Below are 27756 nucleotides of genomic sequence, written 5' to 3'. Positions count from 1 at the left end.
CGGAATGTGTCATCCTCATCCTTACCAACACCTTCAACACAGTGGAGTTCAACGAAACCACTATAATGCGTTCATGTGTGGCCATGCCTGCTAATCACCTTCCAGCTCTGCTGTTACATGACAATATAATCTATGGCAACTCTGGCCTTGGTCATACTTTTGAGCCAGTAAGTATGCTTGATTCAATATCACATGTCATAAGTGTCGATCTCCCATTACCTTCTGTGCTTGTGCCGTGATCAATCTTACGAGCTCAACCAATTGAGTTATTTTCGGACACTAACACTTAGCGACTCCACATCTTTATTGCTTATACAAACAAAGCTTTTGCAGAGAGCCGGTATCACACACACTGCACAGACCGGAGACGATGATCGACTTTTCTATACCATCAGCAATCGCTCCGAGCGATCCCAGCTTCAAAGACTCAGAAGTGATCGGAGAAGTTTCTGCAGCTGTCCAGTATGTTAGCTCTTCTGCACCTGAGCTCAACGCTTCACTCTGTCAAACACTCACCGGCTTCTCAGGATTTTGAGAACCACCGATCGTCTGCTCAACATCTACATCGAAGATCGAACAAAGGATCCATTCGTGATCCAGGCAAACCTCCTCAAAGCTTGCTCTCCAGTATTCACAAAGCTGATTGATAACGATTCCTTCATCGAAGGGCAGGAGGGCAACATCGTGTTCAAAGACGATGCGTGGGAAGCCTGGCACTTCTTCTTTCTCTGGTTGCTCAAGCGCGATATACCAGCCGCAGAGATGAGCGCGCCCGAGGTTATTGAATGCATCATATTCGCCGAAAAATACGAGATCGACGAGTTCCACAAAGCAATATCAGTTATTCTCATTAAATTCGACGAATGGGATGTGGAGTTTATTCGGAAGGCTTTCGCACGCACGTTGAGCAGGAATCTAGTCCGAGCCTTGCTGGCAGCGGAGATGGTGCTCTGTGTCCGACGAGGTCTAGTGAGCAAGGAGGATTTGGAAATTCTGGATGCAACGCGGTTCATGCCACTGTATATCAGTTTTGCGAACTCCATCTCGTCATTGTGGGAGCCAGAACACCCACTCGTACTAGAAACACTCTAGGAGCTAGCTTATAAATGCCGAATTCACGAGAGCTGATAGCGCACTGACACTACCACAAGAGCCCACCACTGTGGCCTGCCTGCATTGGCACACCGATGTAATCGTTTCCTGATCACAAAGCAAGAAATACATCCGAGATAGCATCAGAGAGGCCTCAATGAGAATCACGTATACAACAAATATGCGCCATGTCACAGTCACTTGAATGTTTCAATTGGGCAACCAGATCATGCTTTGCGAAGTTGGATTATTCTCCATCTTCATGTCCACAGTACTTTCCCGCATTCTCTTCACTAACCAAGAGACTCAATAGCGAGCACGAGGTTACACTATCACATGCTAGCAACGTCGTCGAGAAGACACCTTTGATAAAGTCCGTCATATCTCCGTGATGCATCTTAAATCAACCGGGAACTGTAGAAGGTTACATAGTGGGCACTTTCGAGAACTTGAGATATCCATGATACTCCACAGCAAGCAATAGAATCCTGACCATTCGACCTTCCGTTGAGCCAGCTCTATAACTTCAGCCAATAATTTGACCTAGCGAAATCAATTGGTCGTCAAGATCTATGTCAACGGCACTGAATCTCTGGTCTACCTGGTGCAGAATAGCACCTTCCAGATCTATTAAAATCGCGTTATATGCACATGCTTCATCACTCCATCAACACATGCAAAAAGACAAGTGGTGATCTTAGTCCACAGCCGCAGGTGACGGACTCGGACAACTACAGAGACAAGTGGTGAACTTTGTCTACACTCGTATCGATTAGCTTGCGATCGTTGAAAACCCCCGTGATCATGGCCCGATATATGATATTTGATCGTCATTCTTCCTTGCAACTTCACAACGCTTCTGCAGCATCGTCTCCTTGCTCATTAAATCAGATACAATCGTTCACGTCCGCCTCGCAAATTTTCAATATGACAGCCACACGACAGGGGACTGAACTCTGGGCAGTTACGCAGCAAGTTGTGTCATATCCGATCTTTATACGTGAGCTGACAATTGCATAGAACCTTGCTGCAAGTTGACCGTGTCCTCGAGATCCGTGTCAACAACGTACACGCGGCGCCATATCTCGTCCAGCAGAAAATTTTGGAAAGCGTCTCGCCAGTCTTCGCACAGATGTGCAACAATCACGACTGGATCGAAGGTGCTACCGGAAGACTGACCTTCATGGAAGACGACGAAGAAGTTTGGCAGGCTTTTCTGTACTGGCTCGTCAAGCATGAAATCGATTTCGTAATACTTTTCAAAGCCTCTGCTGCATCCATGGCCATCAAGAGCGCATGCTTTGCAGACAAGTACAATATCGATGAGTTCTTCGACCAAGCGATGAGCTGTCTCATCGATCTAAAGTTTGCAGTATCCATCGAAAGCCTGCGGGCCGCTTTCGAGGCGACTACAGCCGATTGCCCACTTCGTGAGCTCCTGGCCGAAAAGGCAGTGTATGCTGTACATGCCAAGACGATCAAGCTTGACAAGTTGGCAAATCTGGACGGCACTGGCTTTCTACCTCTATACCTCAAATTCTACAACACGGTGTGCCCAATCAAGAACATCTCGGCGACCACGATAGCGGACAATCGTAACAAGATAATCAAGCGAAGCTTTCGAGGCGCCAGAAAATCTATGGTAAAGGCTACTTGATTGGGAATGGAATCGTTCGAATGACATCAAACTTGGTTGGAGCATACGAAGGGCGTGACAGGGCATGAAGGTTTGGAGGATCAAGGTTGATTATTGTGTCGAGGCATTTATAGCAGGATCGGTCATGATTATCGAGTGGACAGTAGCAGAGGCCTGCATGGTACAAACTGTCAAGTGTCAGCGGAAGACAGAATGCTCCTGTAGCTAAGTGCCGCATGTGCCTGCTTTGAGCTGTGGTGCTATCTCTAGTACATAAAGTTCGAGCAACTTGCTCGCGCCTCCTTCATCGTTACGATCGCTTTCCGATTCAAAGCTTCGGATTCGGGCACATTGTTAAATGTTGGTGGCAATGGTGCATAGCGTGGACAGGCAAGGGGTACATAAATAGGGTCTGTCCACCCTCCGAGATAAAAAGGGAATCAAGAATCTTCTTCCTTCTTCCTCACATTTCAACACACATAGTTGCGAATATTCAACTACAACCTTATATTCGCAATGCGGATTTTTCAGACGCTTCACTAAGACAGGGCGCAATCAAGCTTCAGCAGTCACGGCGTTCGCCAATCACATCAAACAAGACCTGCATCAAGCATGCATCACTTTGCAGTTCAGCTCATGCACGAACCCCCTCCATGATAACGGCACTTTCTCAAGACCTGACATCACGATATGGGACGCACAAAGTATAAACATTATTAGCTTGACACAAAAGCCAACACCTTAAATCCTCAGGTTCCGGAGAAACCATGGATCAAGATCCATCTGCTCTCAATATCGATGAGATGGCCGTGGCGGAGACTCCGATACTGGAAGAAATCATCAATGTCGCAAGGTGAAGTTCACCTTGACTCCCATCCCGAATTAGCTAACACTGCAATAGGACTCTGAAGAAGCATGACCGGCCGATCAAGATCTACATCGGCGAAGACAGCAGACTAAGGCCATTTTCAGTACAGGAGAGCATCCTTGCCGGCGTATCAACATACTTTGCGTCCGACGCATGGCGGGAACGGACCTTCAAAGAAGCTATCAACGGAGAACTCGAACCCAAGGAAGATGATTCAGACGTATGGCATCTCTTCCTGCACTGGCTGATCAAGCACCAAGTCGACTTCATCGAGTTGGCAAATACATACGGACCAACTCTACTAGTACGGAGCGTGTGCTTCGCCGAGAAATACGGGATCCTCGAATTCCAAAACGACGCACTCATCGCGCTCGTCGAGGCCGAATGTGATTATTCGCCAGAATTAATGGGGGAGGCTTTCGAAGGCACGACAGAGGGCCATCCGCTTCGTACACTGGTCGCCGAGCGGGCAGTGTACAACGTTGCTGCGCGGAAACTCGCTGTTGAGGATCTGGCGGGTTTGGATGGGCTGGGATTTTTCCCGCTATACCTTGATTTCCGGGAGAAGCTGATTCCTATCAAGTATAAGGAGAGCCGCAAGTTTGAACCGTATCCGCACAAGGCGGAGATTTTGCATCGGGTAGTGCGAGGCTCGAGACTGCAGTCTTTACTGTTGCATGCACCACTGTCGGGCGACCAGCTCGGCACGGATGCGACGTGATCTTGGCACAGTAAAGGAAAGGCCAGGAGCGAGCGATGGCACACAAATCGATTTTTAATATGAAAATCCCACTTCTCTCATATCCCATCTCCACCTTTCTACTTCCTCTGGTACGTAACCTTGACTCCCTTCCCGCCTTCTCCGCCCAAACTCTGCCCGTTGACACCCTCTCTCGCGGCCGTCGCTCCGCTCTCATCCAGATACTCCGCGAACGCAATTCCCTTACGTCCCGGCACAAGACGCACCTCCTTGAATCCCGGGAAGCGGCTAAACGCAGCCGTGAGCTCGTCCTTGCCGAAGTCATCGGGGAAGTCGCGGATGATGATGATTTTGTTCGGCGGGAGATATTCCTCTGGCACGACGGCGGCACTGTTGACGCCTGATTTGGTGGACGACTTGGCGGGTCGGTCGGCGAGGACTTCTTGGGCGGCACGTTTGTTGGGTTTGGCGGCGGCTGCAGCGGCCGCGGCAGCCTCTTGGGCGGCGGTCTCGGCGGCTTGTTTGCGTTCTGTTGTTGCATGTGCGTCAGTCCTGTGATATCCTTGTGGCATATTCTTCTTTGTGTACCCTTCTCGGCCAATCTTGCCTTCTTGTGCGCCTCGTAGCCGGCTTCTCCATCTTCTCTTTCAACGGTCTTGTCGGAGCGGGATTTGGCGAAGGCTAGAGTCATGGGTTTCTCGAAGAGGTCGAAGCCTTGCAGCGCATCGATGGCATCCTGGGCGGCGTCGACCGAGTCGAAGACGACAAAGGCTTGGCCTTTGGCTTTGAGGTTCTTCTTGGCGACAATGTCAACGATTTCGCCGAATTCGCCGAAGATGTCGCGTAGCGCTTCGGTCAGGGCAGGGATTTTGATGCGCTCGTCGAGATTGCGGACCTGTAGAATGTGGTAGGCTTATTGTTAGATACAGGAGACAGTGAGATCATGACGGTCGTGAGCGACGGCCACGATGACGGCGTAGACCATGGAAGCTGGGTCGTCTCGTGAAATGGTAGATTGATTGTTCATACATAGACGCTATAGACGACAAGTTAGTTCTTCTGAAGGAGACCCTACGCGCGTTCGTACGGAGTGCAATGTACGAACGTTGCGCTTGGAGGAATTTCTTCGGCCATGATTCCCGTTCTTTCTTGCGCGAGAGATGTAGTTTTTCCCTGGATATGTATATTGTTCGACGAGGCTCGCTAACACCCAAATGAGAGAGTTGCGTGATCTGTGAAGTCCAGCGGCGCCAAGATTTGCCCTCGTGGATTGAGTGGTGACCTCCGCGGGAGTGTCCCTGTGATCTCTATTCTGACCACGCCTCATGAAATAAACACAATTTTATAACAATCACGTTCCAATGTTGCGTGTCAAGATCTTATTTGTTTTCAATGACTCCTATCTGGAATCAACTTTCAATGTTGTGCATGTCCGTACATCGTCAGGTAGACGACGTAAGGATTCGGCGATCGGCATTCTTATCGCAGACTCCGTAAACTAAGCGATACCTAACGGCGACACCCTTGGATACACCATCATGCACAATTTCTTTCTATAAGGAGAAAGGAATATCGTAAAACTTTCCGAAGACGGTCCCTCGCTGTGCATGGACTTCTTACACATCTTCGGCATTGAGGGAATGACACGAGGCGCATCAGACACACCTTGTAGACCTCCTTCGCTGATGCTAAGATTTGACTATCTTATTTATGTGTCGAGCCTCGTATCGGCTGACGACGCCTGCTATTTCACCTCTAACTGCGTGCATTGAGCAAACATAACTCGTTGCGCTTCTCTTCTCCTCACATGATTCTAGGATAAAACAAGACATGACTAGGTCCTAATCGCGTCTGGAATAAAAGCTTGTAACCGAGCTTATTTGATAACCGTCAGTGGCCGATCCGATTTTCCGTTCCCAGCTTGGGATTCGGGCGGTTGCTACGAAGCATGGCTACCACATGGACGTGGAAATCGAGTTCAATACGAGCCGACGCGCAGGTTGCTGGATCCGACTATTGGTGGTGAATATGGCTCGACGTCATGACATGGTATCGAAGCAAAGAAATAGACATCGGGCCTACTTTATTAAATGTTGGCAAAGTCACTACATGTAGATACAGATTCGAACTCAGCAATTACTGTTCTTACATACTATGGCAAAGGCACATCCAGCAACCATCCTTCTCGCGTGTCTTGCAGCAGCTGCCTCTGCAGCGCCTACCAAGGCATCTGGTCGCATAAAGTCTGGTACCTATGCAGTGGGTCCTCGTCAAATTTACGCTTGTCACAGTCATGTCTAATCAGCTTTGTACAGGGCGTAGTAAACTATGGCACCAAAATCACAGGAGCCAGCGCAGACATAACAGTCCCGGAATGTCGCGTCGGGACGCCAAATACGACTTACAGCACTTATACTTCCGATGGCTGGGTGGGCATCAGCGCCTATCGCGCGCCCGACGATGCCGCATCATACGGACTTTTGCAAACCGGTTCGTGTATGCCGACGATGCTGACTGGAAAAGCTCGCATCATGGTATCGATCTGACAAGGACAATCTCCATGTAGGAATTTCCTGCTTCATCGAGCCCAACTTCAATCCCGAGACTGGAGAATATCTGCCCGCAACCACTTCCTACCAAGCCTGGACTGAATGGGCACCTGGCCCTCCAATCTACTTCAACAGCTCCCTCAGCGACTTCCAGCCCGGCGACCGCATCCATGGCAGAGTTCATGCAGTCGGCCGAGACGCCGGTACCACGTATCTGAGGAATCCCCGCACGGGAAAGGAGTATACATATAAATTCATCAACCAGACCGCTCTCCTCGGCTCGACGAATGCGGAATGGATCACCGAATGCGAAACGGGATATACACCCGAGTTCGGGGCTGAAGGCACCCTCACGGCGAATTATACCGCGTGGCATTTTGAGAACGCGGCTTATTATCTGGAATCAGGTATGATAACATACCTGGATAGATGTCCTTTCCAAGCAGTCAAGATACCTGGACTGACGATATGTGCAGACGCGAAGCCACACCTGGCGCGTCCGGAAAGTCAGATTGATACATATATCAATGGCACCGAGGTCGCGAAGACGGTCTATCACGCTGCCGGGCGGTTTCAGGTTGATGATGCCTGGCCTGCGAATTTCACGCTCGGACTGTGAATTGCGGATTGCGGCTGAAATTAGCCTTCACGTGGCGGCACTTTGACAGGTGCAGTAGAGTCTCGATAACGGGCGGCTGTGCCTTTCGATAACCTAGACCCATCTTCACGATCGCTGTTGAACGCACTAAACAATTCTATGTTTGGCCGTAGTGACAGGAATGATCAGTGCATAATTGGTGAGAGAAATGGGAGGAGATCTTCGCCGCTTGCCTGCCGACGACCCGGATCGAATTGCCGTTCCGGGCGTTTGGGACAGAAGAAAGGCGCGGGCTAATGCAATCGTGCAGAGTTCGTTCCGGCCTGATGGAATTTCCCTTCCCCGAAATTGATATCGTTCGTCAGAGACACCCAGTGCAATGTCTCGATGAACTTCGTAGAATGAGGAAGGAATAAGACTCATCAGAAAACTGTTCCATTTTGGGTGATTCATAAACGGTCATCAGAAAATTGCTGTATTTTCGATGATTCATAACCACTCATCTCGTCGATCCACACTATTGCGAGAGTCGACGAGTTAGATTCGTACCTATACTCGGCAAATGCAGGACCAAAATACGCGGAATGTCCTCCCCGAGAGCAACCGGTTCGGGGCGTCGCACAGTCCCGTCGCTAGACTTTCAGGGGATGGCTCCTGCAGCCGCAATGACGCATAGTCGTCATCAAAAGAATTCGAATTTGTCCCCTCAATGGAAATGTGTAATAAATCATCCATTGCAGTCAATTCACATCGAGGATCAGATCACGACACAAAATCCATCAACAGAACTCGCCCCGTTCATGGCCATAACCACGACACGACCAACACAAGAAGGGTTCCCATCACAAACACCGCCATCATGGCGCAACCACCATCAGCGTGGTCAAACTTTTTGAACACGCTCCAACTCCGTCGTGACCACCACGTCCTCCCAGCAGGCATCTCATGGCGATCCAGCAATTTCTTCATCGTCTCGACCATCGGCGTGGGAATGTTCACCGATATCTTTCTATATTGTCTAATCGTGCCGACACTACCATTCATGCTCACGGATCGTTTGAACGTCCCGGAGAAACAAGTACAGAGCTACGTCTCAATGTTACTGGCCATTTTTGCAGGCACCTCGGTGGTCTGTGGACCTTTCGTGGGATATCTTTCAGATCGACTTCATTCGCGGCAGGGAATGTTTCTCGTAGGCTTGATCATGATGATTGCGGCTACGACAGTGCTCTTCTTTGCGCAGTCGATCCCGGTTCTGATTGTGGCGAGGGCGTTTCAAGGTCTCAGTGGAGCGTTTGTCTGGACGATTGGTTTGGCGTTGTGTGTGGAGACCGTGGGGTCTGAGAAACTGGGCACGACGCTCGGCACGGTATGTTCAAAGACTCTATCTCAAGGCCCTGGTTGGTCTTTCTTACTAATTGCATGCATGTCCACAGATCTTCAGCTTCATAGCCGTGGCAAATTTCAGCGCGCCGATTATTGGAGGATTTCTCTACGAAAAGACTGGCACAATTGGTGTCTTTGTGCTCGCTATTTCATTGCTGACGATCGATCTGGGCATGCGACTACTCGTCATTGAAAAGCGAATCGCGGAGGAATACTACGCCGCACTGCCTAGCTCATCCGAAGATGGTGAATCGACGTCAGACGAAACTGATGCCAACGACAATGAAGAGACTCCCACCGAAACCCAACCCCTCCTCGCCGGCATCCGCGAACCTGACGAATACTACATCCTACGCCCCGTCTCCTCCAAATTCCTCACCAATTTTCCCATCCTCCGCTGTCTCGCCGACCCTCGCCTCCTGACCGCTCTCTTCGTAACCCTCATTCAAGCGCTGCTCTTCGGCGCCTTCGACGCCACCATTCCCATCATCGGCAAATCCTACTTCGGCTTCGATAGCCTCAAAGCCGGCCTTCTCTTCGTCCCCTTGGGATCTATCGAACTCATCGCAGGTCCCCTCTTCGGCTGGTGCGTCGACCACTACGGCGCAAAACCCGTCAGCGTCATAGGAAACATCTTCCTCATCCCCGTCTTCTTCTGCTTACGCTTTCCACATGCCGGAGGAACCGACCAAGTCGTCTTGTACGCCTTGCTCCTCGCCCTCGGCGGTGCAGGTCTCTCCGCCGTGGGGTCCCCGTGTATTGTCGAAGCTGGATTGGTCGTCGATCGCTTTTACGAGGTCAACAAGGATGTCTTTGGCTCGCGCAGCCCGTACGCCCAGCTTTATGGAATGACCAATGTGGTCTTCTCGTTGGGACTGACCATCGGTCCAGAACTTGCGGGAGAGCTCAAGCAAATAATTGGATATGGGAATATGAACGCGCTTCTGGCGGGCATTTGTGCCATCGCGGGCGTTTTGTCGTATCTTTACATGGGTGGCAGACCGCAAGCTTTTGCCCGGACGAAGGAGGTTGAGGATGATGTTTGAAAATGGTTTCTGTTTTGTTTCTGTTTTGGGAATCTAGGTTTCTCTTTGTTCCGTGCGATTCTTTCCATTTTTGAGAAGGCAAAGCAAAGTCGTTGCTTTGCGTTATTCTTCTGTAGCGGGAGCTTTTTGCGGATCTTGCATATATCTATCTCATAGTCCTTTCAAAAAGTGTATTTATGCTCATCGAAGCAAACAAGCAGTTATGGGAGCAGTCCAGTACCGTGCGAATTGTTCTGTTGAACTCCCTCCACACGGGATGAATTCTGAATATACATCCTGTGCAGCATCGCTGTCGTGATACTACATAGCTCTCGGGCCGGCCAGAATGTTGCCTTTTCAAGAAAAGCACACCACATGCACCCAGGCTCTGCTCCACATACTCTCGTCACATCATGAATCCTCTGTACACACCTTCTGAGATTCCAAATCCATTAGATATCCTCATCCCTTCATGATAATATCCGCCTTCGGTAACGACGATTCCTTCGCTGCAGCGTTTCCCACTTGCTTGCTCAAGACCTCTGACCCAGCAATTTTCGCCTCCGTCGCCTCCCTCACCGCCTCGATAAGTACCGTCCTCGTCAAAGTCGCCGCCTTGACCGCCTGATCCACGAGCGCCTCAACCTCGACGTGTCCGCCAACATCGCCTTTCATCCACATCTCCGTGATTTCGTCGCGGGATTGGAGATAGGCGACGACACACGCCGCGCGGATCTGGCGGTGTTCTGAGGGCGAGGGATCGAGGACGATGAGACTGTCTTTCCGACCATCCTTCTTCTCGTCATCGGGACTGACAACCGCCGCAACACCACCCGAGATCAAATCCACACAATCGATCCCCGCATCGACCAGTGCCGCACCCGCAACGGTGATACACCCCGCAAGAACATTCATCATGCCCCACCCACCACCTCCTCCACCATTAGAGCTCCCATCATCCCCCCAGAAAGAATCCTCCTCGCCCTCCAACACCGTCACGACGACCTCGCAACCGCTCTTCGGCCAGCGCTCTCCAATGACCACGCCTCTCAACGCTGTCTCCAAATGCACGCCCAAATCCCTTTCGCTGGGATCCCTCACATGAGCTCTCCGTTTCCGGGACGCGAAGGAGGCGAATTTGATGTGTGTGCTGAGCAGGAGATTCGGGGAGAAGGCCGCGTTGCGAGGGAGTGGCCGCGGGCCGTGGACTGTGCAGGTGATTTTGAGCGCGGATCTACTTGGGATCAAGAGGCTTGGTGATGTTGTGGTCTCTGGTGGGATTTCGTAATAGGCGCTTCCGCTTGCTGAGGGTACGATGCCGGTTTGAAGAAAGATTTTGCGGTGGTCGGTGGGCGGTCGCGAGCGTGTTGGAGGTGTGAGAGGGTGGTCGGATGGCAGGATGTAGATGGGTGCGGATGTCCCTCCGGCGGGTGGATTGAGTCTTCGGCGATCTGCTTGCATGGCGTATTCTTCTCTTGTTGGCTTAGGCGATAGGAATTTTTGGTTTTCTTATTTTCTGAAATGACTTGTTTTGGCTGCTACGATTCAGTCTTTTACAAGGTAGGAATTTTATCGTCCTGTTGGGATTGTTCTTGTCTTCGTGTAAGTTATGTATGAAGTTTGCACATTTTCACAACATGTACTCTATCTTCCTTCTTGATGTAGTCAATGGGAAGAATAATTGTTATGTCGAAACATATCGATCGCTGCCTCAGGCAGAACTTTGACTTTGCCGAAATCAAGGTTATGTAATCAAATGGTTCGGGCTTCCCCGCGCGCGGCAGGAGAAGTGGCTGAGTACGTCATCAGCAGTTTCAGCGGGCACGCGAGCTCGCTTACTACTGCTGTAGGCTTGAACCGTCTGCCTGTTCACTGCGCCACTTCTACTCACTTCTACTCACTTACATTCGTTCCATCAATACAGCAAACCACCAACTACGTCCACTCGATAACCGAAATCATGTGCGGTAGCGACATCTGTCTCGGCATCATCGCCATTTTCTTCCCACCGATCGCGGTTTGGGTGAAGCGCGGTCTCTGCAGCGCCGACAGTTTCATCAACATTGCGCTATGCAGTAAGTTCATCCCGTCTCATCTGCTACCCAAACCCTGTTCTCCCGCGTGATGAAGGCTTCGTTCTGACATTCGCGCAGTGCTCGGTTTCCTACCCGGTCTCTTCCACGCCTGGTACATCATCGCCGCGACCCCCTCGCCGACCTACGACGAACTGGCGCAAAACGACCCCGAGCGCGGCCAGGTCACATATTACTACGTCTCATCACAGCCGCAGCCACGACAGCAGGTCGGTCGAGGAGGAGCACCGATTAAGCCTGTGGGCGCCGCACCCGCGCGAAGCTATGGAACCGTGCCGAATCAGCAGTTCCCTCCTCAGCAAAGCCATGTTCAGCCTCATCCGGCACAGTACCAGGCGCCTGCCTCTTCTTCAGCAGCGGCAGGTCCGAGCGATGATGCAGCACCCCCGCCGAGTTATGCGCAGGTCGTGGAGGGTGATCACAAGGTCCAGAAGAAGTGAGGGTAAATGGTGCAAGAGGCCAGGTGAAGTGGCGCAAAACATGGATGCTTTTGTTTGTGGAATTTGTAGAAGGATGAATGCAGGGCTTTAGGAGTTAATTGATTTCGGCGCAATTGGTTTTAAGGGCTATGTCCGGTGCTGCATCAATTCCATGTGTTTCTAGCCGCAGGGCTGTTGAGAGGTGATCAATGAAGCTCCAACATGTATTAATCTTCTTTACACCAATCAAACCCTGCTTTGATGCAATAACGTGATAGGAGAAGGAACAACAGACTGCATACGTACCGACTCGTCTCATTATGCATATCATGACATCCTCTCCAATGCGACTTTAGAACAATCCTCAAACTTCTCAATTTACCCTCTTTCTCAGGTCTGGATTCCCTGCTCGCGCCTGTAACATCGTCAGTCCACCATTCGCCGTTGCGGCCTCAACAAAAATCGCAGGATGACTTGCTTTTGAACCCGATGACACCGCGCTTTTGTCAGCATCATCTTTCGCCTGCTGATCACTCTTCTTCTCCTTCTTCGCAGCGACATCATCGCCATCCCGCCTCCCAATAATCACCGATCCCGCGATCAACATCGCAGCGCCAACCCACCACAACGCTACATCAAACGTACCAGTCAGTGAATGTCTCACTCGGAAATAGCAACCGAGTCAAAAGAGATGACGTACCAGGCAACTCCTCCCCAAAAACGACCATCCCCAGAATCGCCGTCGCCATGAAATTCGCACTGGTATTGATCACGCTGACCTGCACGCTGCTGGTTGCGAGCGTCAGAGCTTTGGTGAAAAGCGCCCACATTACGCCGTTGAATGAGATGTTGAGGAGGAGGAAGAACTGCAGAACATCAATGTCGTTTTGTAATTAGTACGTCTCATCGCTGGAACCTCTGGTCGATTTGGGGAAAGCGAGGATACTTGAAAAAGGGAGAATTAACTTACCCCTCGAATCACAACCTCCACTCCCAATCCGATGTTCTCAGGCGTCAACCATGCCCCAAGACTTCCCTCTTCCTGAGGTAGTTTTCCAACAAGATTCAGGACGACCTCTGTGAGGATTCCCGCCCAGGATGTCGTCAATTGCGTCGTGACGAGTTTCGCAAAGACCCCGTTCGCTGCGGCGCAGAGGCCGGATAGGGCGGCGGGGAGGATCCATTGCGGTAGTAACGATGGAGATGGCGAGGGTTTAGCGGGAGATGAGGCTGAGGAGGGTTTGGTCGACATGATCCTTGCGCGCCGAAAGGGGACAGAAATGGTGATCTTCCGTTTCTTCTCGATGATAAAAGATTGCAAAGATCCTTGAAGTAAGGCTTGATATTATACTTGTTGACAATGGATTTGTATGCCGACTTTCTGGATTTGACAATGAAAAGCTGAAGGCAAGCTCTTGTCTTGAATAGACAGGCGTCTAGTCAGATGGCCTTGCCGGACACAGCAACACGACTTGTGATTTTGTTTCTCGTTGCCGTCGGGAGGAGAAACACTCCTGGATATCAGAAGGAAGTAAATTAGAGATCTTGTACCACGAGGCTATTTCGACGATGCAGATTAACTTACTATTGCTGCATCATGATTTCCTCCCTTGGTTGTTCGATACCTGGGTACCCTAGTAAAATATGGTGTCGGTGGACAACCCTAACACTTTCTCGGATTGTGAACGAATGGATTATGAACGATGGGACATACTAGATCATATATTATTGACGATGGTTAGAAACATCCAGGAAGAATAATTCCATTGAGATATAATGCATGATGTTTTGACAGCAGAAACGAGAGCGACGAGATGAACCACAAAGATATTGGCCGAGATTTCCAAAATGTGAAAATGGTTCGTTGAACAGACAAGTGCCATGTCACGACGGAAGAAATAAATATTCACCGAAGATAGAAAACAGCCAGCAGAAAACAAGCAAAGAAGCGGGTAAGAAAGAAGAAGGTAACCAGATGATTCAGATCCATTTCCATTTTTCATTTCCATCATCACCATCATCATCATCCATGACATCAAGCTCCCCTAGAATTCGCAACCGCATTCAACAACCTCTCTCTCGGCGACAATTTCTTCTTCCCTGCCGCCGCGGCCGAACTGCCTCCCGCCTGACTTCCCGCATCGCTCACAGCACCACCTCTCAAAACCTGCTTGAGTTCCTTATGTCCCATAATACCCAGAGGCTTCGTAGGCAGCCGTGTGCCCGGGGCGACGCTAGAAATTGTGCTTCCGCCATACTCCGATGGTGCCGCGGCGGCGGGTCCGCTTGGTTGCGCGTTGGAAGAATTGGAAGAACTGCCTCCTCCTGCGGCGGAGTCCAGCATGCGGAGAGCGCCCCGTGTGAGACGGAGACTGGAGGGCAGACTATCTGCTAGATCGGAGAGGGAGGAGGATGTTGTGGAGGAGCGGGTCGGGGCGGGGAATGGGCCTTGGGTATTGGATGGGGAGGTGGGAGAAGCGGTGCCTCCGCCGCCTCCGCCAAAGAAGCGGCGGCGGGCATCTGCGCGGCGGGACTCTTGGACCACGTCCGCCATTCGGGGTGGTGGGCCGGGAGGTGATTGCATGTATTGCTGCTGCGGCTGACCGGCGATGGAGGGCGCGCTGATGGATCGGTCGGTTTGTTGGGCGGTTGCGTAGCTTGTGTTGGAGCCGGTGGTGCTGAGCATGTCGTCGTTGTCGTCGACAAAGTCGTAGAACTCGTCGTCGTTGTCGTCATCGCCCCCTGCGACGGTGCCATTGCCGCCGGAGGAGCTGGTCCCGCCGCCGTGGCGTTTGGCGCGGCGCTCTTGACGTTTTTCGCGACGGTTTTCTTTGCGCTCTTCGCGAGCGATGGCGTGTTCAAGTCGACGGTTAGCTCGTGCGGAGAGGACGACGTTGGATGCGGCGTCGCCTTGGGCCGAGGGGGGAGCAACGCTGTTGGCACGACGCGTCTCGTCCAAGGTCGGCATTGGGTATTCTTGAGGGGCAGAGTCCCATGATGGCGTGTGTTGGGGAGGATACATTTGCTCGGATGGTGGGTTCCATGTTGCACTTCTGACGGGAGGTGTGGGGTTGAAGCTGTCCTGGCTTTGAGTTCGTGTGGCCTGGCTTGGCTGATATGGCAAAGCTGGGCTTTTCAGAGGCTGGGGCTGATTCTGAGATTGTGGTGGACCAGAATCCCAAATACTGTCATAGTCGGGAGGAGGTGGGAGAGTCTCATCGTGAGTCGCCTCCTCGGCGATCTCCTCAGGCACTACAGGAGGCTTCTGAGATTGCGCGCTTGGAATAGGGGGTCTCGGTGGTTGCTGTTGTGGAATAGGCGGTCGTTCTGGCTTCTGTTGAGGGACTGGAGGTGCTGACGATGGTTTCGCAGGCATCGCTGGTGTACTAGCTTCCGTGACATTCTCATCCGATTCCCCTACCCACGAAGATGTTCTGACTGGTTGTCCCGGATTGTTTCGATTGTATGGATCTCGCCAATTATTGAAAGTCACACTCCTTGGTGGAGGTTTGAAGACCAGATCTTCATCGTCCTCTGACTTGTTTGCGTTGGCGCTCGGTGTCCGCTTTGGCCCTGGCGCAAACGATAGAGCAGATGACTTTCCTCCTTGGGCACCCAATCCACTGATTCCCTTGGTCAGGTTGTCCGCAGAGGTTTGAGAGTCAACAACATCTTGAGATGGTGCAGCTTTGGCATGGTCTGGACCATAATCTCCTGACTCCGCCATATGTGTATCAGCATCATCATCAGAACCAGTGTCTTCGATTGGTGCAGGTAAATCTCCGTGAGCCGCCTGAGAGACTGTGGGAAGGTGGGATGTCGTTTTTACCACCGCGCAAGGTGCACGTGTATTGTACACCGTCTGTACACCCGCTTTCTGTCCTTTCTCCCAAGCTTCGGTCTTCTTTTCAATCTCATTCCTCAGGCGGATTTGCGCAAATTCACCTTCACCATACATGACCGGCATGTGAATTTCGAAGATCCCAAGTAGACAATAAACCATGTCTTCCTGACGAGTCGTCTTTCGTTGAGCCGACCAGCTCATTCTCTCCTCGATACTGAGCTCTTTACTACGCGGGTAATCGTAGAGAACTAGTTCCGGGATACCAGTGATTTCGGAGATTATCCCATTCAGTCGATGACCCACGCCCGGACATTGTCCACCATCTGTGATGGCACTGCTTGTACATTTGTGTCCGATAACTTCCCAATTCTTGGTCAAGAAGACCACTGTCCGCGGCGCCAATAGTTCCTGTAGAGTCCATCCACGACTGAACCAGACACTCTCCCGGAAGCTCGCCTCGACGCGATCGTTGCCCACCGAAAGAGGTTCCACATCTGCAAGGTATGCATAACAGATGACCGACTTGTTGTACCACTGGAACATGGACCGAATCGCCGTGTCGACCTCCAGACTGCTCTTCTGATCGATACAGCACGTATCAATCCAGAGATAATCACAGCATAAATCCGGGTGGGAGTCTTTGTAGAGCGAATTGGCCTGTTTGACGTATGAGCAAAAGCCCTCAACTTTTTGATATCCTCCACTCTCGATATTCCTCTTCTTTATGATATCCTTGATGGATGCCTCATCGTGAATCCACCTATGTGATGCAATAGAGTAGTTTGGGACGTCATCGCCGAGGAAGGTTCGAAACTCAAATGTGTGAACATTGAGCAACCGCATGTTCGCAATCGATTTCCGCGATTAAGGTATGAGCGATGTTCTTCGGTACTTGCTTGGGACCATGATCTATCTCGAGTATCTCTGTATATATGCCTGTGAGTGGATATGGCGTTGTCGCTGTGTGTGTGATAGATCCAAGAAGAGGGTGACTTCTTGGTGGTAGATAGAGCGGCGGAGGAGGTGAAGCAATTGACCAGGGAGAAGAAATGATAGTGTCACATTCCAAACGTGTCACACATCAAGAAGCATGTATAGACTAGGCCTCTCTTTTCCTCGTTCTGACTACACCCACAGATCTCAGATGACGCTTTTTGCTACTTTCGAATAGACGCGTGAACTCTTGCATATGCATGTCCTTGACTGTGCCGCGGTTGTGTGATTGTGGTGGCTGCCTGAGACATTGTCCTCCCGTTTTTCTCCTCCATATTCTGCTGACAACATGTTTTCACACTATGGCATAGACAAATGAATGGGACGGCTTGGAGTCGCGATCCTTGCCCCTCTTTCGACTATTTTAGTCAGGGCTTGGGGAAGAGATCCAGGCATTCCTGCGGCGGGGTCTCCCCCATCATCACTCGTTCTCTGTCTATCATATGACGTTCGCTAACAATTCATGCATCAGCGAGCCACTGACGACGATCGTGGACCTAGTCAATGGGACTTGAACCGATGCCTCTGGTCCGTTCGGAGCGACGATACCCTAGATCTAGATTGATCTGCAACAAAGGAAAGCTTATCACAGACAGTCGACGACCAACGACGCGGCAAACATTAGGAACGAGACCTCTTGGATTATCGGCATATAAACGGTACAAGTCACACGTAATTAAGTGGTTATTTCGTGCCTTCGCCTGATGTGCACACCCTCAAGTATTCCAATTGTCAGGCGACTATCTCGTGGCTACGTTGTCCCCGTACAGGAATGACTGTTTCGACAGTCACTCAGTGTGAAGCTCATCGGGATTTGTGACATCTCTGGTATCTTGCATATCCATCTGTTCATCGGCTGGTAATTCTCTCGCCAGGAATGCCAGAATGCGCCGCCGTGAGTGCAGCTCGACCCAAGTTCAATCAGAAAAGCTTCCTGATACACGACAAGTTTGGGAAGCATTCAAAGTGATCGCTGTACAGATTGATATGTTTCGCGTCCTCGCCATACTCATGCTCTAGAAAATTACATCCTCATCACCATCATCGCCGAGAACATTCTTCGCCTCCCCGCTGTCATTCTCCTTGTCACTTCCAGATGCACAGGCGGCTTTCTTCCTTCTCTCCAGTTCCTCCTCCGCTTGTGCCCGCTCCTTGACACCCTTGACTTTCTTCAACCGGTAGAATTCCTCTCGATCGAGTTCGTCGAGTTCCGAGTTGATGTATTTGATAGTATTTTCCGTCCGGGGAATGATGACGTGTTCGCTGTGGTGATGAAATCGTGTCAGTGATGAGTCTCTCCCTCTCTGTGAAACTTCCGTAGAAGAGTATGGGGGATGGATCCTCGAACAAAACATACATTGCGTTGACTCTCCGGTTTACCACCTTGATCACATCATCCAGAATCACAAACGCCGTCTGCAAACTCGCCAGCTCAATGAGCGTCTCCACCGCCCGCGTGTACGTCTCCCGACACTTGGCCACCTGCTGTCCACCTCTTCCGAGACCCGTCATACCGAAATCGCTCACACCCTCCACCGTAAAGCTCTCAAACTGCGGCAAAAACACACCTGACACGTTCTCCTGCTTCGTCCTGACGCGAAACTTAGCCTCGCGCGCCGTCTCCGTGATCTGGTATCCGATCGAATTATTTCCCGTGGCATAGGTGACTTCGGCGAGAGAGAAGGCGGCGATTTGCATGACTTTGCCCATTTTCTCCTTGGCGTCGGCGATGCGGCGCGTGATGTCGCGGAAACGTTTGGTGAGAGCTTCGGATTTGCGTTTGAGGAGGTCGTGGCCTGTCTGGGCGCCTTTGAGTTTGGATTTCATTATGCCGAGGGATTGGCGGGTCGGGAAGACCGGTTCACGGTCCTATGGAGAGGGATGCGCATTAGTGGGAATTGATCATGGTTGTGAACTGGGAGTTGTGGTATGGGACGATTGCGTACACCGGCGCCCGACATGATAGGCTATGCTTATGAATGGTCGTCACTTGAGTATGGACGTATCAGAGAGAGATCAGATAGAAGTCGGCGAGTTCTCCTCTGGAGGTTCGTTTTATGAAAACAAACTGTCAATGGTGGTAGCTTTGTGTAGTGTACATGGGGAGATACAATAGTTCTGGAGCTTCACTCTGGAGTAACATCGTCAAGCTGTATCTGTCTCTCACTCTCTGTGACGTCGGAACTTGCCTACCGACGGGTCTTCCGCTTGCTCGGCCCGCAGCGCGTTTCTGCTCTACTTACGATCCTTCATCATTCTTCACGATTGGCTGAACATTGCGCTCGCCGTACAATTATCTTTATTGTAAGCATAACAGATGTACGGAACATCACGATTCCCGAAAAGCATGCATGTGATTTGGAGCTTCGCTGTGATGGGAACTTGCAGTGGCAGACGACGATATCACGACGTTGCAACTCACCATGACCATCACGGCATCACGGCATGCATTAGAGCCGGCTCCAGCTCCGTCCGTAGTAGCCAACAACCTTGGAATGTTTCTGTACTGGATGCGCTTCTGAACATCACTATATCACACAAGCCTCGTCAATCTACATGTAAGTCTTGCAAAGTGAGGCATTCGTCAACGGCGCGCGTCCGTCGTTCAAGGCCTTTTGCGCGTCTTTGTGGTAGCTCGCTGCTTCGCCAGACCGATGTGGCGCTGCACTGCCCTGCTGCCGCTGCAGGTGTGCACGCGGTCCCGCACTTGTCAAGGGAGGTCATTGCATATGCACATATGGAAGATAGCACAGCCGCAAGTCAGCATTTACTGCAAAAATACACTCTCGGTTCCAACGACCGCCATGACCAGGAAGTCGGTGCACGGAATATTGATTTAATTTTCCTCCATCACTATGACTCAACATGCGGCTGCTCAACATCCATAGCTTGAAGCTCGTTGAGTTCCGCGAGCAAAGTAGGCCTGCGTATGCCATCGCATCTCACCGATGGGACGAGCACGAGGCGACTTTTGCAGACGTCAGAGACACGCAAAACACATTAACCACAGGGTACCGGAAAGTCATAGACTTTGCTGATTATATAAAGCTGAACATCCCTGGCGTCGAGTGGCTATGGATCGACACATGTTGTATTAACAAGGACAGCGCGGCTGAATTGTCGAAAGCTATTAACTTGATGTTCGAGTGGTACCAAAAAGCAGACATCTGCCTCGCATATCTACGGGATGTTGAGGAGTCTGACGAGCCTGAGAATGAAGTGGGTCTTGAGCGAAGTGAATGGTTTGAGAGAGGATGGACGCTGTAAGAGCTGCTGGCACCATGCACAGTCGTATTCTTGACACGAACCTGGAAAGTGATTGGAAATAAAGGGGCCATAACGAGCGGATACTCCGGAACAAATGTCGGCCGCAGTTTGGAGGAAGTCATTGCTAGGATCACAAATGTGCCAGTAGAGGTGCTACAAGAGTATCAGCGTAGCACTCAATATTCTACTAGTCAAAAGCTTCAATGGATGGAGGGTAGAAAGACTACTGAAGAAGAGGATATGACTTACGCCCTATACGGCATCTTAAACGTGTCCTTACCCGCCAACTACGGCGAGAAGGGAAAGGCTAGGGATCGCCTCCTTGCTGCTATTCGAGAACGCGAGGAACGCGAGTCGAGGGAAGCCGAACGGTACCGAAAGATTACTAATTGGGTATCATCAAGTAATCCGTGGGAGAATCATCAGACTGCTCGGAAGCAGCATGAGCCCGAGACCGGTGCTTGGCTACTGCAAAGCGAGATATATCGAGCATGGAAGGCTAACTCAGACCACATCCATGCTCTCTGGCTCTATGGGCCTGCAGGGTGTGGCAAGACGATCCTGTGCTCTACAGCTATTGAGGATGTACAAGCACATGTTCACAATCGTACAAACGTTGGCCAAGCTATATTCTACTTTTCCTTCTCAGACCAGACAAAGCAAACGTATGAGAGCCTGATCCGATCTATGGTTGTACAGCTAGGACACAGAGAACCAGGAGTCTCGCTGTTGCGCCAAGCGTACGAGAGGTCTGCGCCCATCGGAACGGATGAGCTGTATCGGATCTTAGCAGCTGTCATCAGATCGTACGACCTAATTTTTCTCCATCTGGACGGGTTGGATGAATGTCTAGGTCAGCGAGACGCCCGACTAGATATCCTAGCTTCACTTGAAACATTTTTGCGCGAGTTTCCCCAGATCCGATTGATAGCGACTAGCAGAGACTATCCGGATGTTCGTTCTCGCATGGAAGGCATCGGAGCTACTACAATGCTACTCGACAAACAGGCAATCGACTCTGATATTCGAAGGTTCATCTCGACGCAGCTGGCTGAAGACACGCAGCTGCGACAATGGCCTGCTTCGAGCAAGAAAATAGTGGAAGACACACTGACTCTGAAGGCTAAGGGCATGTAAGTGTGCACTAACAGCTTCTGGAACAGGAGTGGGAGCGGGAGCTAATGATCATCGAACATACAGGTTTAGGTGGGCAGTGTGTCAGCTTCAGGAGCTAAGGAAGACCAAGTCTACGAAGCCAAAAGTGATAAGTCAAGCCTTGTCTACTTTGCCGGAAACACTAGACGAGACATACATACAAATGCTCACGAGCATCTCGGAGTATAATCGTGCCGACGCCCTCATACTGCTGCGGTGGATCACCTATGCAAAATCACCTCTGACACTTTACGAACTCGCAGAGGCAACCATCATTCTACCTGCAGATAAGGCGGATGTGGAGGATGTAGTGGACGTGGACAATCGCGGTGGATGGACAGACACGTTAGCAGTTCTCACTGGACTAGTGTCAACACAGAGCGAACAGGACGACAGTAACAACCAGGACTCTATCGACGTTCAGAAGTCTACTGAAGTTACCGGGAACACGAAGATCAGACTAGCCCACTTTTCAGTACAAGAGTTCCTTGAGTCTACGCGAATACTAGCGAGCAACATTGACATGTTTCACCTTGATCCCGCACGAGAACACGGCTTCCTTGCACAAAGCTGTCTTGCGTACTTGCATCATTACAGTGGCTCTGCAGAAAAATGTACTAGCAAACACGATTTGGAGACGTTCCGTCTACTAGAGTACGTTAGTAAGACGTGGTTCTACCATGCTAAGTTGCAGCAACAAGATGAAAGCAATAGGCTTGCAATTTCTCTGTTGACATCAGAAGGCAAAATGTGCGACTGGCTCGCGGTCCACCAGCCTGATGAATATTGGGAGCAGCCTTTTGACACCGATGACAGAAAATTTGCCTCGAATGGCTTGTATTATGCGAGCTATCTTGGTCTTGGAAAGATTGCAAATCAGCTACTTGAAGGCGCCGACGTCAACGCGGTCAACGCACGGGGAGGCGCTTGTGGTACTGCCCTCCAGGCTGCATCAGTCAATGGTCACAAAGAGATCGTTACGATACTACTCGAGAGAGGCGCCGATGTCAACTTACAGGGAGGCGAATACGATAGCGCTCTCCAGGCTGCATCACACCATGGTCACGTAGAGACTGTTACGCTATTACTCGACGGAGGTGCCGACGTGAACGCGCAGGGAGGCTACTACAACACCGCTCTCCAAGCTGCCTCGCACAGCGATCACCTAGAGATCGTTACGCTACTACTCGACGGAGGTGCTGACGTGAACGCGCAGGGAGGCCACTACGGTAATGCTCTCCAGGCTACGTTATCGGAATCCCGCGATAACGTTAAGGTGTTTGTGCTGCTACTCGACAGAGGCGCCGACGTGAGTACGCAGGGGGGCGTGTTCGGCAACGCACTTCAGGCTGCATCCTTTAATGGCCTCGTAAACATTGTTGATATACTACTCGCTAGGGGCGCGGATGCAAACGCGCAGGGAGGTAGTTTCGGCAATGCTCTCCAGGCTGCCTCCGCTAACGATCAAGTAGAGGTCATTACGCTATTACTCGACAAGGGCGCCGCCGACGTGAACGCGCAGGGAGGCATTTATCGCAACGCCCTACGAGCTGCCTCTCTGCACGGTGACATAGAGATCGTAACATTACTACTCGACAAGGGCGCCGTCGAAGTGGAAATCCAGGGAAGCAAACACGAGACTGTCCTCCAGGGTGCCCTTCGCGCAGGGCATCATGAAGTTGCGACCTTGCTTCGTACGAGGGGCTTCCGCTATGGTGATAGCTAGCAGGACTTACTCGGGCGCTCGCGCATACTTTCGGCGGAAATGCTGTAGCCGTCTCCCTAGTCTTTAGCAGGCTCTAGCAAGCATGAGTGCTGGTTTCGATGCAGTAGACAGCTATCAATGGATTGTGCTAAACCAGGCGGCAACCTTCGGCCAGGTGGAGAAGGTTGATCTTCTTCCGCGGTGCGGAGCATCAACCTGGGCAGCTCGCGACATCGCGTTGTTCACTGGCCAGGAGCACGCAGCGCGCCGCCAGGAATGTCTTTCACAGCGATGCAGTCTGATAATTCCCAGGTGCCGCGGGAATAGCAGAAGTTCTTGCGATCATTAGGGTAAAGGGAGTCAGCCACGGCCGTCGAGTTGGGCGATTAACCGACTGACACAAATCAGGCCATGACGGAATAGCAGCATTGTCGTAGAATGAGTCCCGATTAAGACCCTCGTACCTGCTACATCTCAGGTAATGCCGTGCACTCTGGACTCAATTTTATGCTTGAGGCGAGTCCCGAGTAATTTCGACGTCTTTGTGGTTTTTCGACTGCCATAAACTGAACAAGAGCTGCCGCCGAAAGTCTTGCGTACCCTGCCGCATCTGCACAACATGCTTGAAAGAGTCCGAAAGACGTGTCATAATGCTCTTATATCGTACAGAGGCTCGTGGCAGCGTGTCTTAGTGGCAATTGGGCCTTCGGAAAGTGTAAATAATGCGATGTTGTTCATGTCATCCATCTCAGCCTCGCGACGCTGCCAACATGGCCCGTGACAGGTAGCAGGTGGAGCTCATGTCGTTTTTGTTTGAAGATAGGGAGAGTGAATCATTATAACAAGCAGAACGTGATGATGATGATGATGATGATGATGATAGTAAAGAACCATTTCGGTATGGCTTATAACACTGCCCAGGTGGATGATAATAACAATTGTAGGAAGTTCTGAGTTCTTTGTTCCGTTTACACAGATGGTCCGTCAAGCAGGGCACGTGCAGGGGTTGCGGTTCATACCGTGAAGCTGATGTGAGAGACGCCCGCGGGCTTCGGAGAAATAAAGTCGTCCGACGCGAAATCCCGCCAGAACCGTTGGCCAATTGTTGCCGCACGCGCAGTCTTTGTCGTCGCTGTCGCGCACTCCATAGGCAACGTCGCGATGCTTTTGTACGGCAGCAGCAGCAATAGCAACAATCGTCCATTCGCATTGAACAATTACATCGGACTGCCGACACGTCGAAAATCCTCAGAGATCACCACCTTGACCACCAAGTCGCCTGTCTCTCCAGCCACGGCCGCCAAAATGGCCATGCCGTCCAACACTCCACCAATCCCCACTGGCAACTCGGCGCCGCAGTTATTTCTCATCTCGCAAAATGATGAGATATACGAGCAGGATGTTCTCCGGGATCAAGGCAATATCAAAGCGTGGCTGAACTATATTAGCTTCAAACGACAATATGGAACACTTCTGGAGCAATCCTTTGTCCTCGAGCGCGCATGTCGAGCATTGCCGCGGAGTTATAAATTATGGAAGATGTACCTCGAATTGAGAGTGTTGCATCTGAAGGGAAAGAGTCCGTCACGATATCAGCAGGAGTTTCAAAAAGTGAATGCGCTGTTCGAAAGAGCCCTGGTGTTGTTGAACAAAATGCCCGTCATCTGGACCATGTACCTGAACTTTCTCTGTCGTCAACCACTCGTCACCTCGACACGCCGCACATTTAACCGAGCACTTCGAGCACTGCCGTTGACTCAACATGATCGTATCTGGGCACTCTATCGACCTTTCGCAAACTCGGCGGGCGGTGAGACGGCGGTGAAGATTTGGAGGCGATACGTGCAGACCCACCCGGAGCACGTCGAAGAATACATCGAACTGCTTGTGCAGGAGGGAAAATACACAGAGGCTGTACAACGGTACATTGCTATTTTGAACAATCCCAAGTTCAAGTCAAGAGAAGCCCGAGGACCATTCCAACATTGGACAGAGATGCTTGAGATTTTGATCGACAATGCAAAAGTAATACCGAATCCAATCCCATTTCCCGATGGCAGCAGTATGGCCGTCGAGACCATCATCCGATCTGGTCTGGAGAGATTTCCGGATCAACGTGGTATCCTGTGGGTCGGCTTGGCACGATACTACATCAATCTCCGAGCATTTGAGCGGGCTCGGGACATTTTTGAAGAAGGCGTCACGACCGTCATGACCGTGCGGGACTTCTCGATCGTCTTTGACACATATGCCGATGCAGAGGAAACGTTACTTGAGATGAAGCTGCAGGAGTCGAAGACCCGACAAGAAAAGAACAAAGTCGACGTTGATGCAGATCTGGATGTGGACATTCACATGATGCGATTCGAGCAACTCATGGACCGAAGGCCATTCCTAGTGAACGATGTCCTCCTCCGACAAAACCCTCACAATGTCATTGAATGGCAAAAACGCGTTGCGCTGTGGAGCGACAACAAAAACATGGTTGTGCAAACCTATGCTGATGCGATCGCTGCGATCAATCCCAAGAAAGCTGTTGGCCAATTCTATGAGCTTTGGACAAATTATGCCAAATTTTACGAAGCGGGTGGTGATCTGCAAACAGCACGAGTGATTCTAGACAAAGCTGTCAAGGTCCCATATAAGTCGGTAACTGAGCTCGCTGAAATGTGGACACAATGGGCTGAGCTTGAACTCCGAAATGAGAATTTTGATCAAGCCGTCGCGGTCATGTCTAATGCCACCAAAGCTCCAAAACGAAGCAATGTGGATTATTTCGATGAGACGCTATCTCCGCAGCAGCGTTTACACAAGTCATGGAAGGTATGGTCATTCTACGTCGATCTTGTCGAGTCCGTTTCATCCCTCGCCGAGACCCGCAAAATCTACGAACGCATCTTTGAACTTCGCATCGCTACTCCGCAAACTGTTGTCAACTACGCCAACCTTCTCGAAGAAAACGGGTACTACGAAGACTCATTCAAAATCTACGAGCGCGGCCTTGACATTTTCTCCTACCCTGTCGCTTTCGAGCTCTGGAATCTCTATCTGACCAAAGCCATGGATCGCAAGATCGGCATCGAGCGACTACGAGATCTCTTCGAGCAAGCCATCGACGGCTGCCCCCCACGCTTCGCCAAAACTCTCTACCTCATGTACGGCGCACTGGAAGAAGAACGCGGCCTCGCCCGCAGCGCTATGCGTATTTATGGCCGCGCTACCCGCGCCGTCGCCGATGAGGACCGCAGCGAAATGTTCGAAATTCTCATCACTAAATCGGCCTCTAACATCGGTCTGACCTCCACCCGCACCATCTACATGGACGCCATCGCCGCCCTCCCCGACAAAGAGGCCGCCGCCATGTGTGTCAAATTCGCCGAGATGGAGCGGCGGCTCGGCGAGATCGACCGCGCCCGCGCCATCTACGGCCACGCGAGCCAATTCTGCGATCCCCGCGTCCAGCCAGAATTCTGGCGCAAGTGGGAGGGTTTCGAAGTCGCCCACGGAAACGAGGATACTTTCAAGGAGATGCTGCGCGTCAAGAGGAGTGTCGTCGCGCAGTTCAATACCGACGTTAGTTTCATCGCTAGTCAGGCCGTTGCCAGACAACAGCAGGCTCAGCATCAGCAGAATGGCGATGGCGGCGATCTTGGTGGCGATGGTGCCCCTGCCGATGATGCTATGGCTGCGCTGGAGAGGCAGGCGAGAGCTCCAATGGGTTTCGTCGCGGCGAGCACCGGCCCGGAGGGAGGACCGAAGAAGGATATCCTGCCTCAGGTTGTTGCCCCAGTCAAGAATGCAGACGAGATTGATATGGACGATGAAGACTTGTGATGCTCTCCACCAGTCCTGGATCGTCGTGTCTCGGTCGACCGCATCTGCCTAACGCCTGCACTCTCCCCTCCACGGATCTCAACACTTGCCGAGGAAGATTTGCTCGACTTTTCTGCTTTGTTTTTCAGAGTATATCTTTTTCGATGTCTCTTTTGTGCTATTGCTGCTATTGCTGCTATCACTGCTGCGTTCAAGCGAGGCGTTCGTCTTTTGCTTTTGCTTTTTCTTTCATGTCACAGCTATCGTTCCGTCAGGCCATACTTTTCTTTTTGTCGCTGGATATCTGGTGGGGACAGGACGATATGATTGAGGGGGCTACATATGATGAAAGACTACGCAAAACGAAGCTTGGTATGAGGAAATAACTTCCCAACTGTATTGTACTGTACATACATCTCTTTGCTTTGTATGAACGATCGTGCTAGATTCATTCGTTGACATAGATTTTATACTCAACGCGTTGAACAACAGAGCACTCGGGCCGTATTCTGTTGTCGATTGCGCTAAGCCGTTTGCGGCTCCCGAGGTGGATTTTGGTCTTTACCCCGGATTCTTCGTCATTATGGTCTCTTGGGAAAGCTACATCTACCTT

At 51.1% G+C, this 27756-nt stretch overlaps 13 protein-coding genes across 13 annotated transcripts; 8 read left to right on the top strand and 5 right to left on the bottom strand.

Moving 5' to 3' along the window:
* The first annotated feature begins 45 nt into the window (after window positions 1-45).
* Window positions 46-1269, top strand: K489DRAFT_381397 (uncharacterized protein). The gene is made up of 2 exons (XM_033605108.1): window positions 46-462; window positions 528-1269. Exons 1-2 carry the CDS (start codon window positions 371-373, stop codon window positions 1090-1092), a joined length of 657 nt encoding a protein of 218 aa, XP_033458446.1. The 5' UTR covers window positions 46-370; the 3' UTR covers window positions 1093-1269.
* A 627-nt stretch (window positions 1270-1896) lies between these two features.
* On the top strand, window positions 1897-3204 carry K489DRAFT_402320 (uncharacterized protein; the record flags this gene model as incomplete). The annotated part of the gene is made up of 2 exons (XM_033607045.1): window positions 1897-2092; window positions 2127-3204. The coding sequence occupies 2 exons, from the start codon at window positions 1897-1899 to the stop codon at window positions 2747-2749; spliced, it is 819 nt and encodes a 272-aa protein (XP_033458445.1). The 3' UTR covers window positions 2750-3204.
* Window positions 3205-3495: 291 nt separating this feature from the next.
* K489DRAFT_371434 (uncharacterized protein) lies at window positions 3496-4317 on the top strand (the record flags this gene model as incomplete). The annotated part of the gene is made up of 2 exons (XM_033603241.1): window positions 3496-3581; window positions 3630-4317. The coding sequence occupies 2 exons, from the start codon at window positions 3496-3498 to the stop codon at window positions 4315-4317; spliced, it is 774 nt and encodes a 257-aa protein (XP_033458444.1).
* A 98-nt stretch (window positions 4318-4415) lies between these two features.
* K489DRAFT_389384 (uncharacterized protein) lies at window positions 4416-5430 on the bottom strand (the record flags this gene model as incomplete). The annotated part of the gene is made up of 3 exons (XM_033606500.1): window positions 4416-4825; window positions 4885-5191; window positions 5398-5430. The coding sequence occupies 3 exons, from the start codon at window positions 5428-5430 to the stop codon at window positions 4416-4418; spliced, it is 750 nt and encodes a 249-aa protein (XP_033458443.1).
* Window positions 5431-5965: 535 nt separating this feature from the next.
* K489DRAFT_381394 (concanavalin A-like lectin/glucanase) lies at window positions 5966-7820 on the top strand. The gene is made up of 4 exons (XM_033605107.1): window positions 5966-6555; window positions 6612-6786; window positions 6863-7252; window positions 7322-7820. Exons 1-4 carry the CDS (start codon window positions 6451-6453, stop codon window positions 7462-7464), a joined length of 813 nt encoding a protein of 270 aa, XP_033458442.1. The 5' UTR covers window positions 5966-6450; the 3' UTR covers window positions 7465-7820.
* A 482-nt stretch (window positions 7821-8302) lies between these two features.
* On the top strand, window positions 8303-9875 carry K489DRAFT_410883 (MFS general substrate transporter; the record flags this gene model as incomplete). Its single annotated transcript, XM_033607753.1, has 2 exons — window positions 8303-8812; window positions 8880-9875. 2 exons carry the CDS (start codon window positions 8303-8305, stop codon window positions 9873-9875), a joined length of 1506 nt encoding a protein of 501 aa, XP_033458441.1.
* A 316-nt stretch (window positions 9876-10191) lies between these two features.
* On the bottom strand, window positions 10192-11315 carry K489DRAFT_395152 (uncharacterized protein; the record flags this gene model as incomplete). Its single annotated transcript, XM_033606832.1, has 1 exon — window positions 10192-11315. The coding sequence occupies one exon, from the start codon at window positions 11313-11315 to the stop codon at window positions 10317-10319; it is 999 nt and encodes a 332-aa protein (XP_033458440.1). The 3' UTR covers window positions 10192-10316.
* A 471-nt stretch (window positions 11316-11786) lies between these two features.
* K489DRAFT_395151 (UPF0057-domain-containing protein) lies at window positions 11787-12512 on the top strand. The gene is made up of 2 exons (XM_033606831.1): window positions 11787-11929; window positions 12008-12512. Exons 1-2 carry the CDS (start codon window positions 11815-11817, stop codon window positions 12385-12387), a joined length of 495 nt encoding a protein of 164 aa, XP_033458439.1. The 5' UTR covers window positions 11787-11814; the 3' UTR covers window positions 12388-12512.
* Window positions 12513-12739: 227 nt separating this feature from the next.
* K489DRAFT_321608 (uncharacterized protein) lies at window positions 12740-13618 on the bottom strand (the record flags this gene model as incomplete). The annotated part of the gene is made up of 3 exons (XM_033601557.1): window positions 12740-12996; window positions 13067-13232; window positions 13427-13618. 3 exons carry the CDS (start codon window positions 13616-13618, stop codon window positions 12740-12742), a joined length of 615 nt encoding a protein of 204 aa, XP_033458438.1.
* Window positions 13619-16112: 2494 nt separating this feature from the next.
* Window positions 16113-17376, bottom strand: K489DRAFT_395150 (HET-domain-containing protein; the record flags this gene model as incomplete). Its single annotated transcript, XM_033606830.1, has 2 exons — window positions 16237-17376; window positions 16113-16159 (listed from the first exon to the last, which is right to left on the bottom strand). Exons 1-2 carry the CDS (start codon window positions 17051-17053, stop codon window positions 16113-16115), a joined length of 864 nt encoding a protein of 287 aa, XP_033458437.1. The 5' UTR covers window positions 17054-17376.
* Window positions 17377-17840: 464 nt separating this feature from the next.
* On the bottom strand, window positions 17841-19340 carry K489DRAFT_381386 (uncharacterized protein). Its single transcript, XM_033605106.1, has 3 exons — window positions 19150-19340; window positions 18561-19072; window positions 17841-18466 (listed from the first exon to the last, which is right to left on the bottom strand). The coding sequence occupies exons 1-3, from the start codon at window positions 19162-19164 to the stop codon at window positions 18220-18222; spliced, it is 774 nt and encodes a 257-aa protein (XP_033458436.1). The 5' UTR covers window positions 19165-19340; the 3' UTR covers window positions 17841-18219.
* A 728-nt stretch (window positions 19341-20068) lies between these two features.
* Window positions 20069-20470, top strand: K489DRAFT_389378 (uncharacterized protein; the record flags this gene model as incomplete). Its single annotated transcript, XM_033606499.1, has 1 exon — window positions 20069-20470. One exon carries the CDS (start codon window positions 20069-20071, stop codon window positions 20468-20470), a length of 402 nt encoding a protein of 133 aa, XP_033458435.1.
* Window positions 20471-24641: 4171 nt separating this feature from the next.
* Window positions 24642-27164, top strand: K489DRAFT_322101 (TPR-like protein; the record flags this gene model as incomplete). Its single annotated transcript, XM_033601599.1, has 1 exon — window positions 24642-27164. One exon carries the CDS (start codon window positions 24642-24644, stop codon window positions 27162-27164), a length of 2523 nt encoding a protein of 840 aa, XP_033458434.1.
* Window positions 27165-27756: the final 592 nt, after the last annotated feature.

This window comes from Dissoconium aciculare, assembly GCF_010015565.1.
Source record: "Dissoconium aciculare CBS 342.82 unplaced genomic scaffold K489scaffold_8, whole genome shotgun sequence".
Taxonomy (NCBI): Eukaryota; Fungi; Ascomycota; class Dothideomycetes; order Mycosphaerellales; family Dissoconiaceae; genus Dissoconium; species Dissoconium aciculare.
This window is presented reverse-complemented; position numbering and strand designations above follow the sequence as displayed.

Coding starts and splice junctions, on each gene's coding strand:
- K489DRAFT_381397 (XM_033605108.1), top strand. CDS start 371: ATGATCGACTTTTCTATACCATCAGCAATCGCTCCGAGCGATCCCAGC. Junction 463..527: donor GAAGTTTCTGCAGCTGTCCA/GTATGTTAGCTC, acceptor CCGGCTTCTCAG/GATTTTGAGAACCACCGATC.
- K489DRAFT_381394 (XM_033605107.1), top strand. CDS start 6,451: ATGGCAAAGGCACATCCAGCAACCATCCTTCTCGCGTGTCTTGCAGCA. Junction 6,556..6,611: donor TAAAGTCTGGTACCTATGCA/GTGGGTCCTCGT, acceptor AGCTTTGTACAG/GGCGTAGTAAACTATGGCAC. Junction 7,253..7,321: donor GGCTTATTATCTGGAATCAG/GTATGATAACAT, acceptor CGATATGTGCAG/ACGCGAAGCCACACCTGGCG.
- K489DRAFT_395151 (XM_033606831.1), top strand. CDS start 11,815: ATGTGCGGTAGCGACATCTGTCTCGGCATCATCGCCATTTTCTTCCCA. Junction 11,930..12,007: donor CATCAACATTGCGCTATGCA/GTAAGTTCATCC, acceptor ACATTCGCGCAG/TGCTCGGTTTCCTACCCGGT.
- K489DRAFT_381386 (XM_033605106.1), bottom strand. Junction 18,467..18,560: donor AACCGGAGAGTCAACGCAAT/GTATGTTTTGTT, acceptor TCATCACCACAG/CGAACACGTCATCATTCCCC.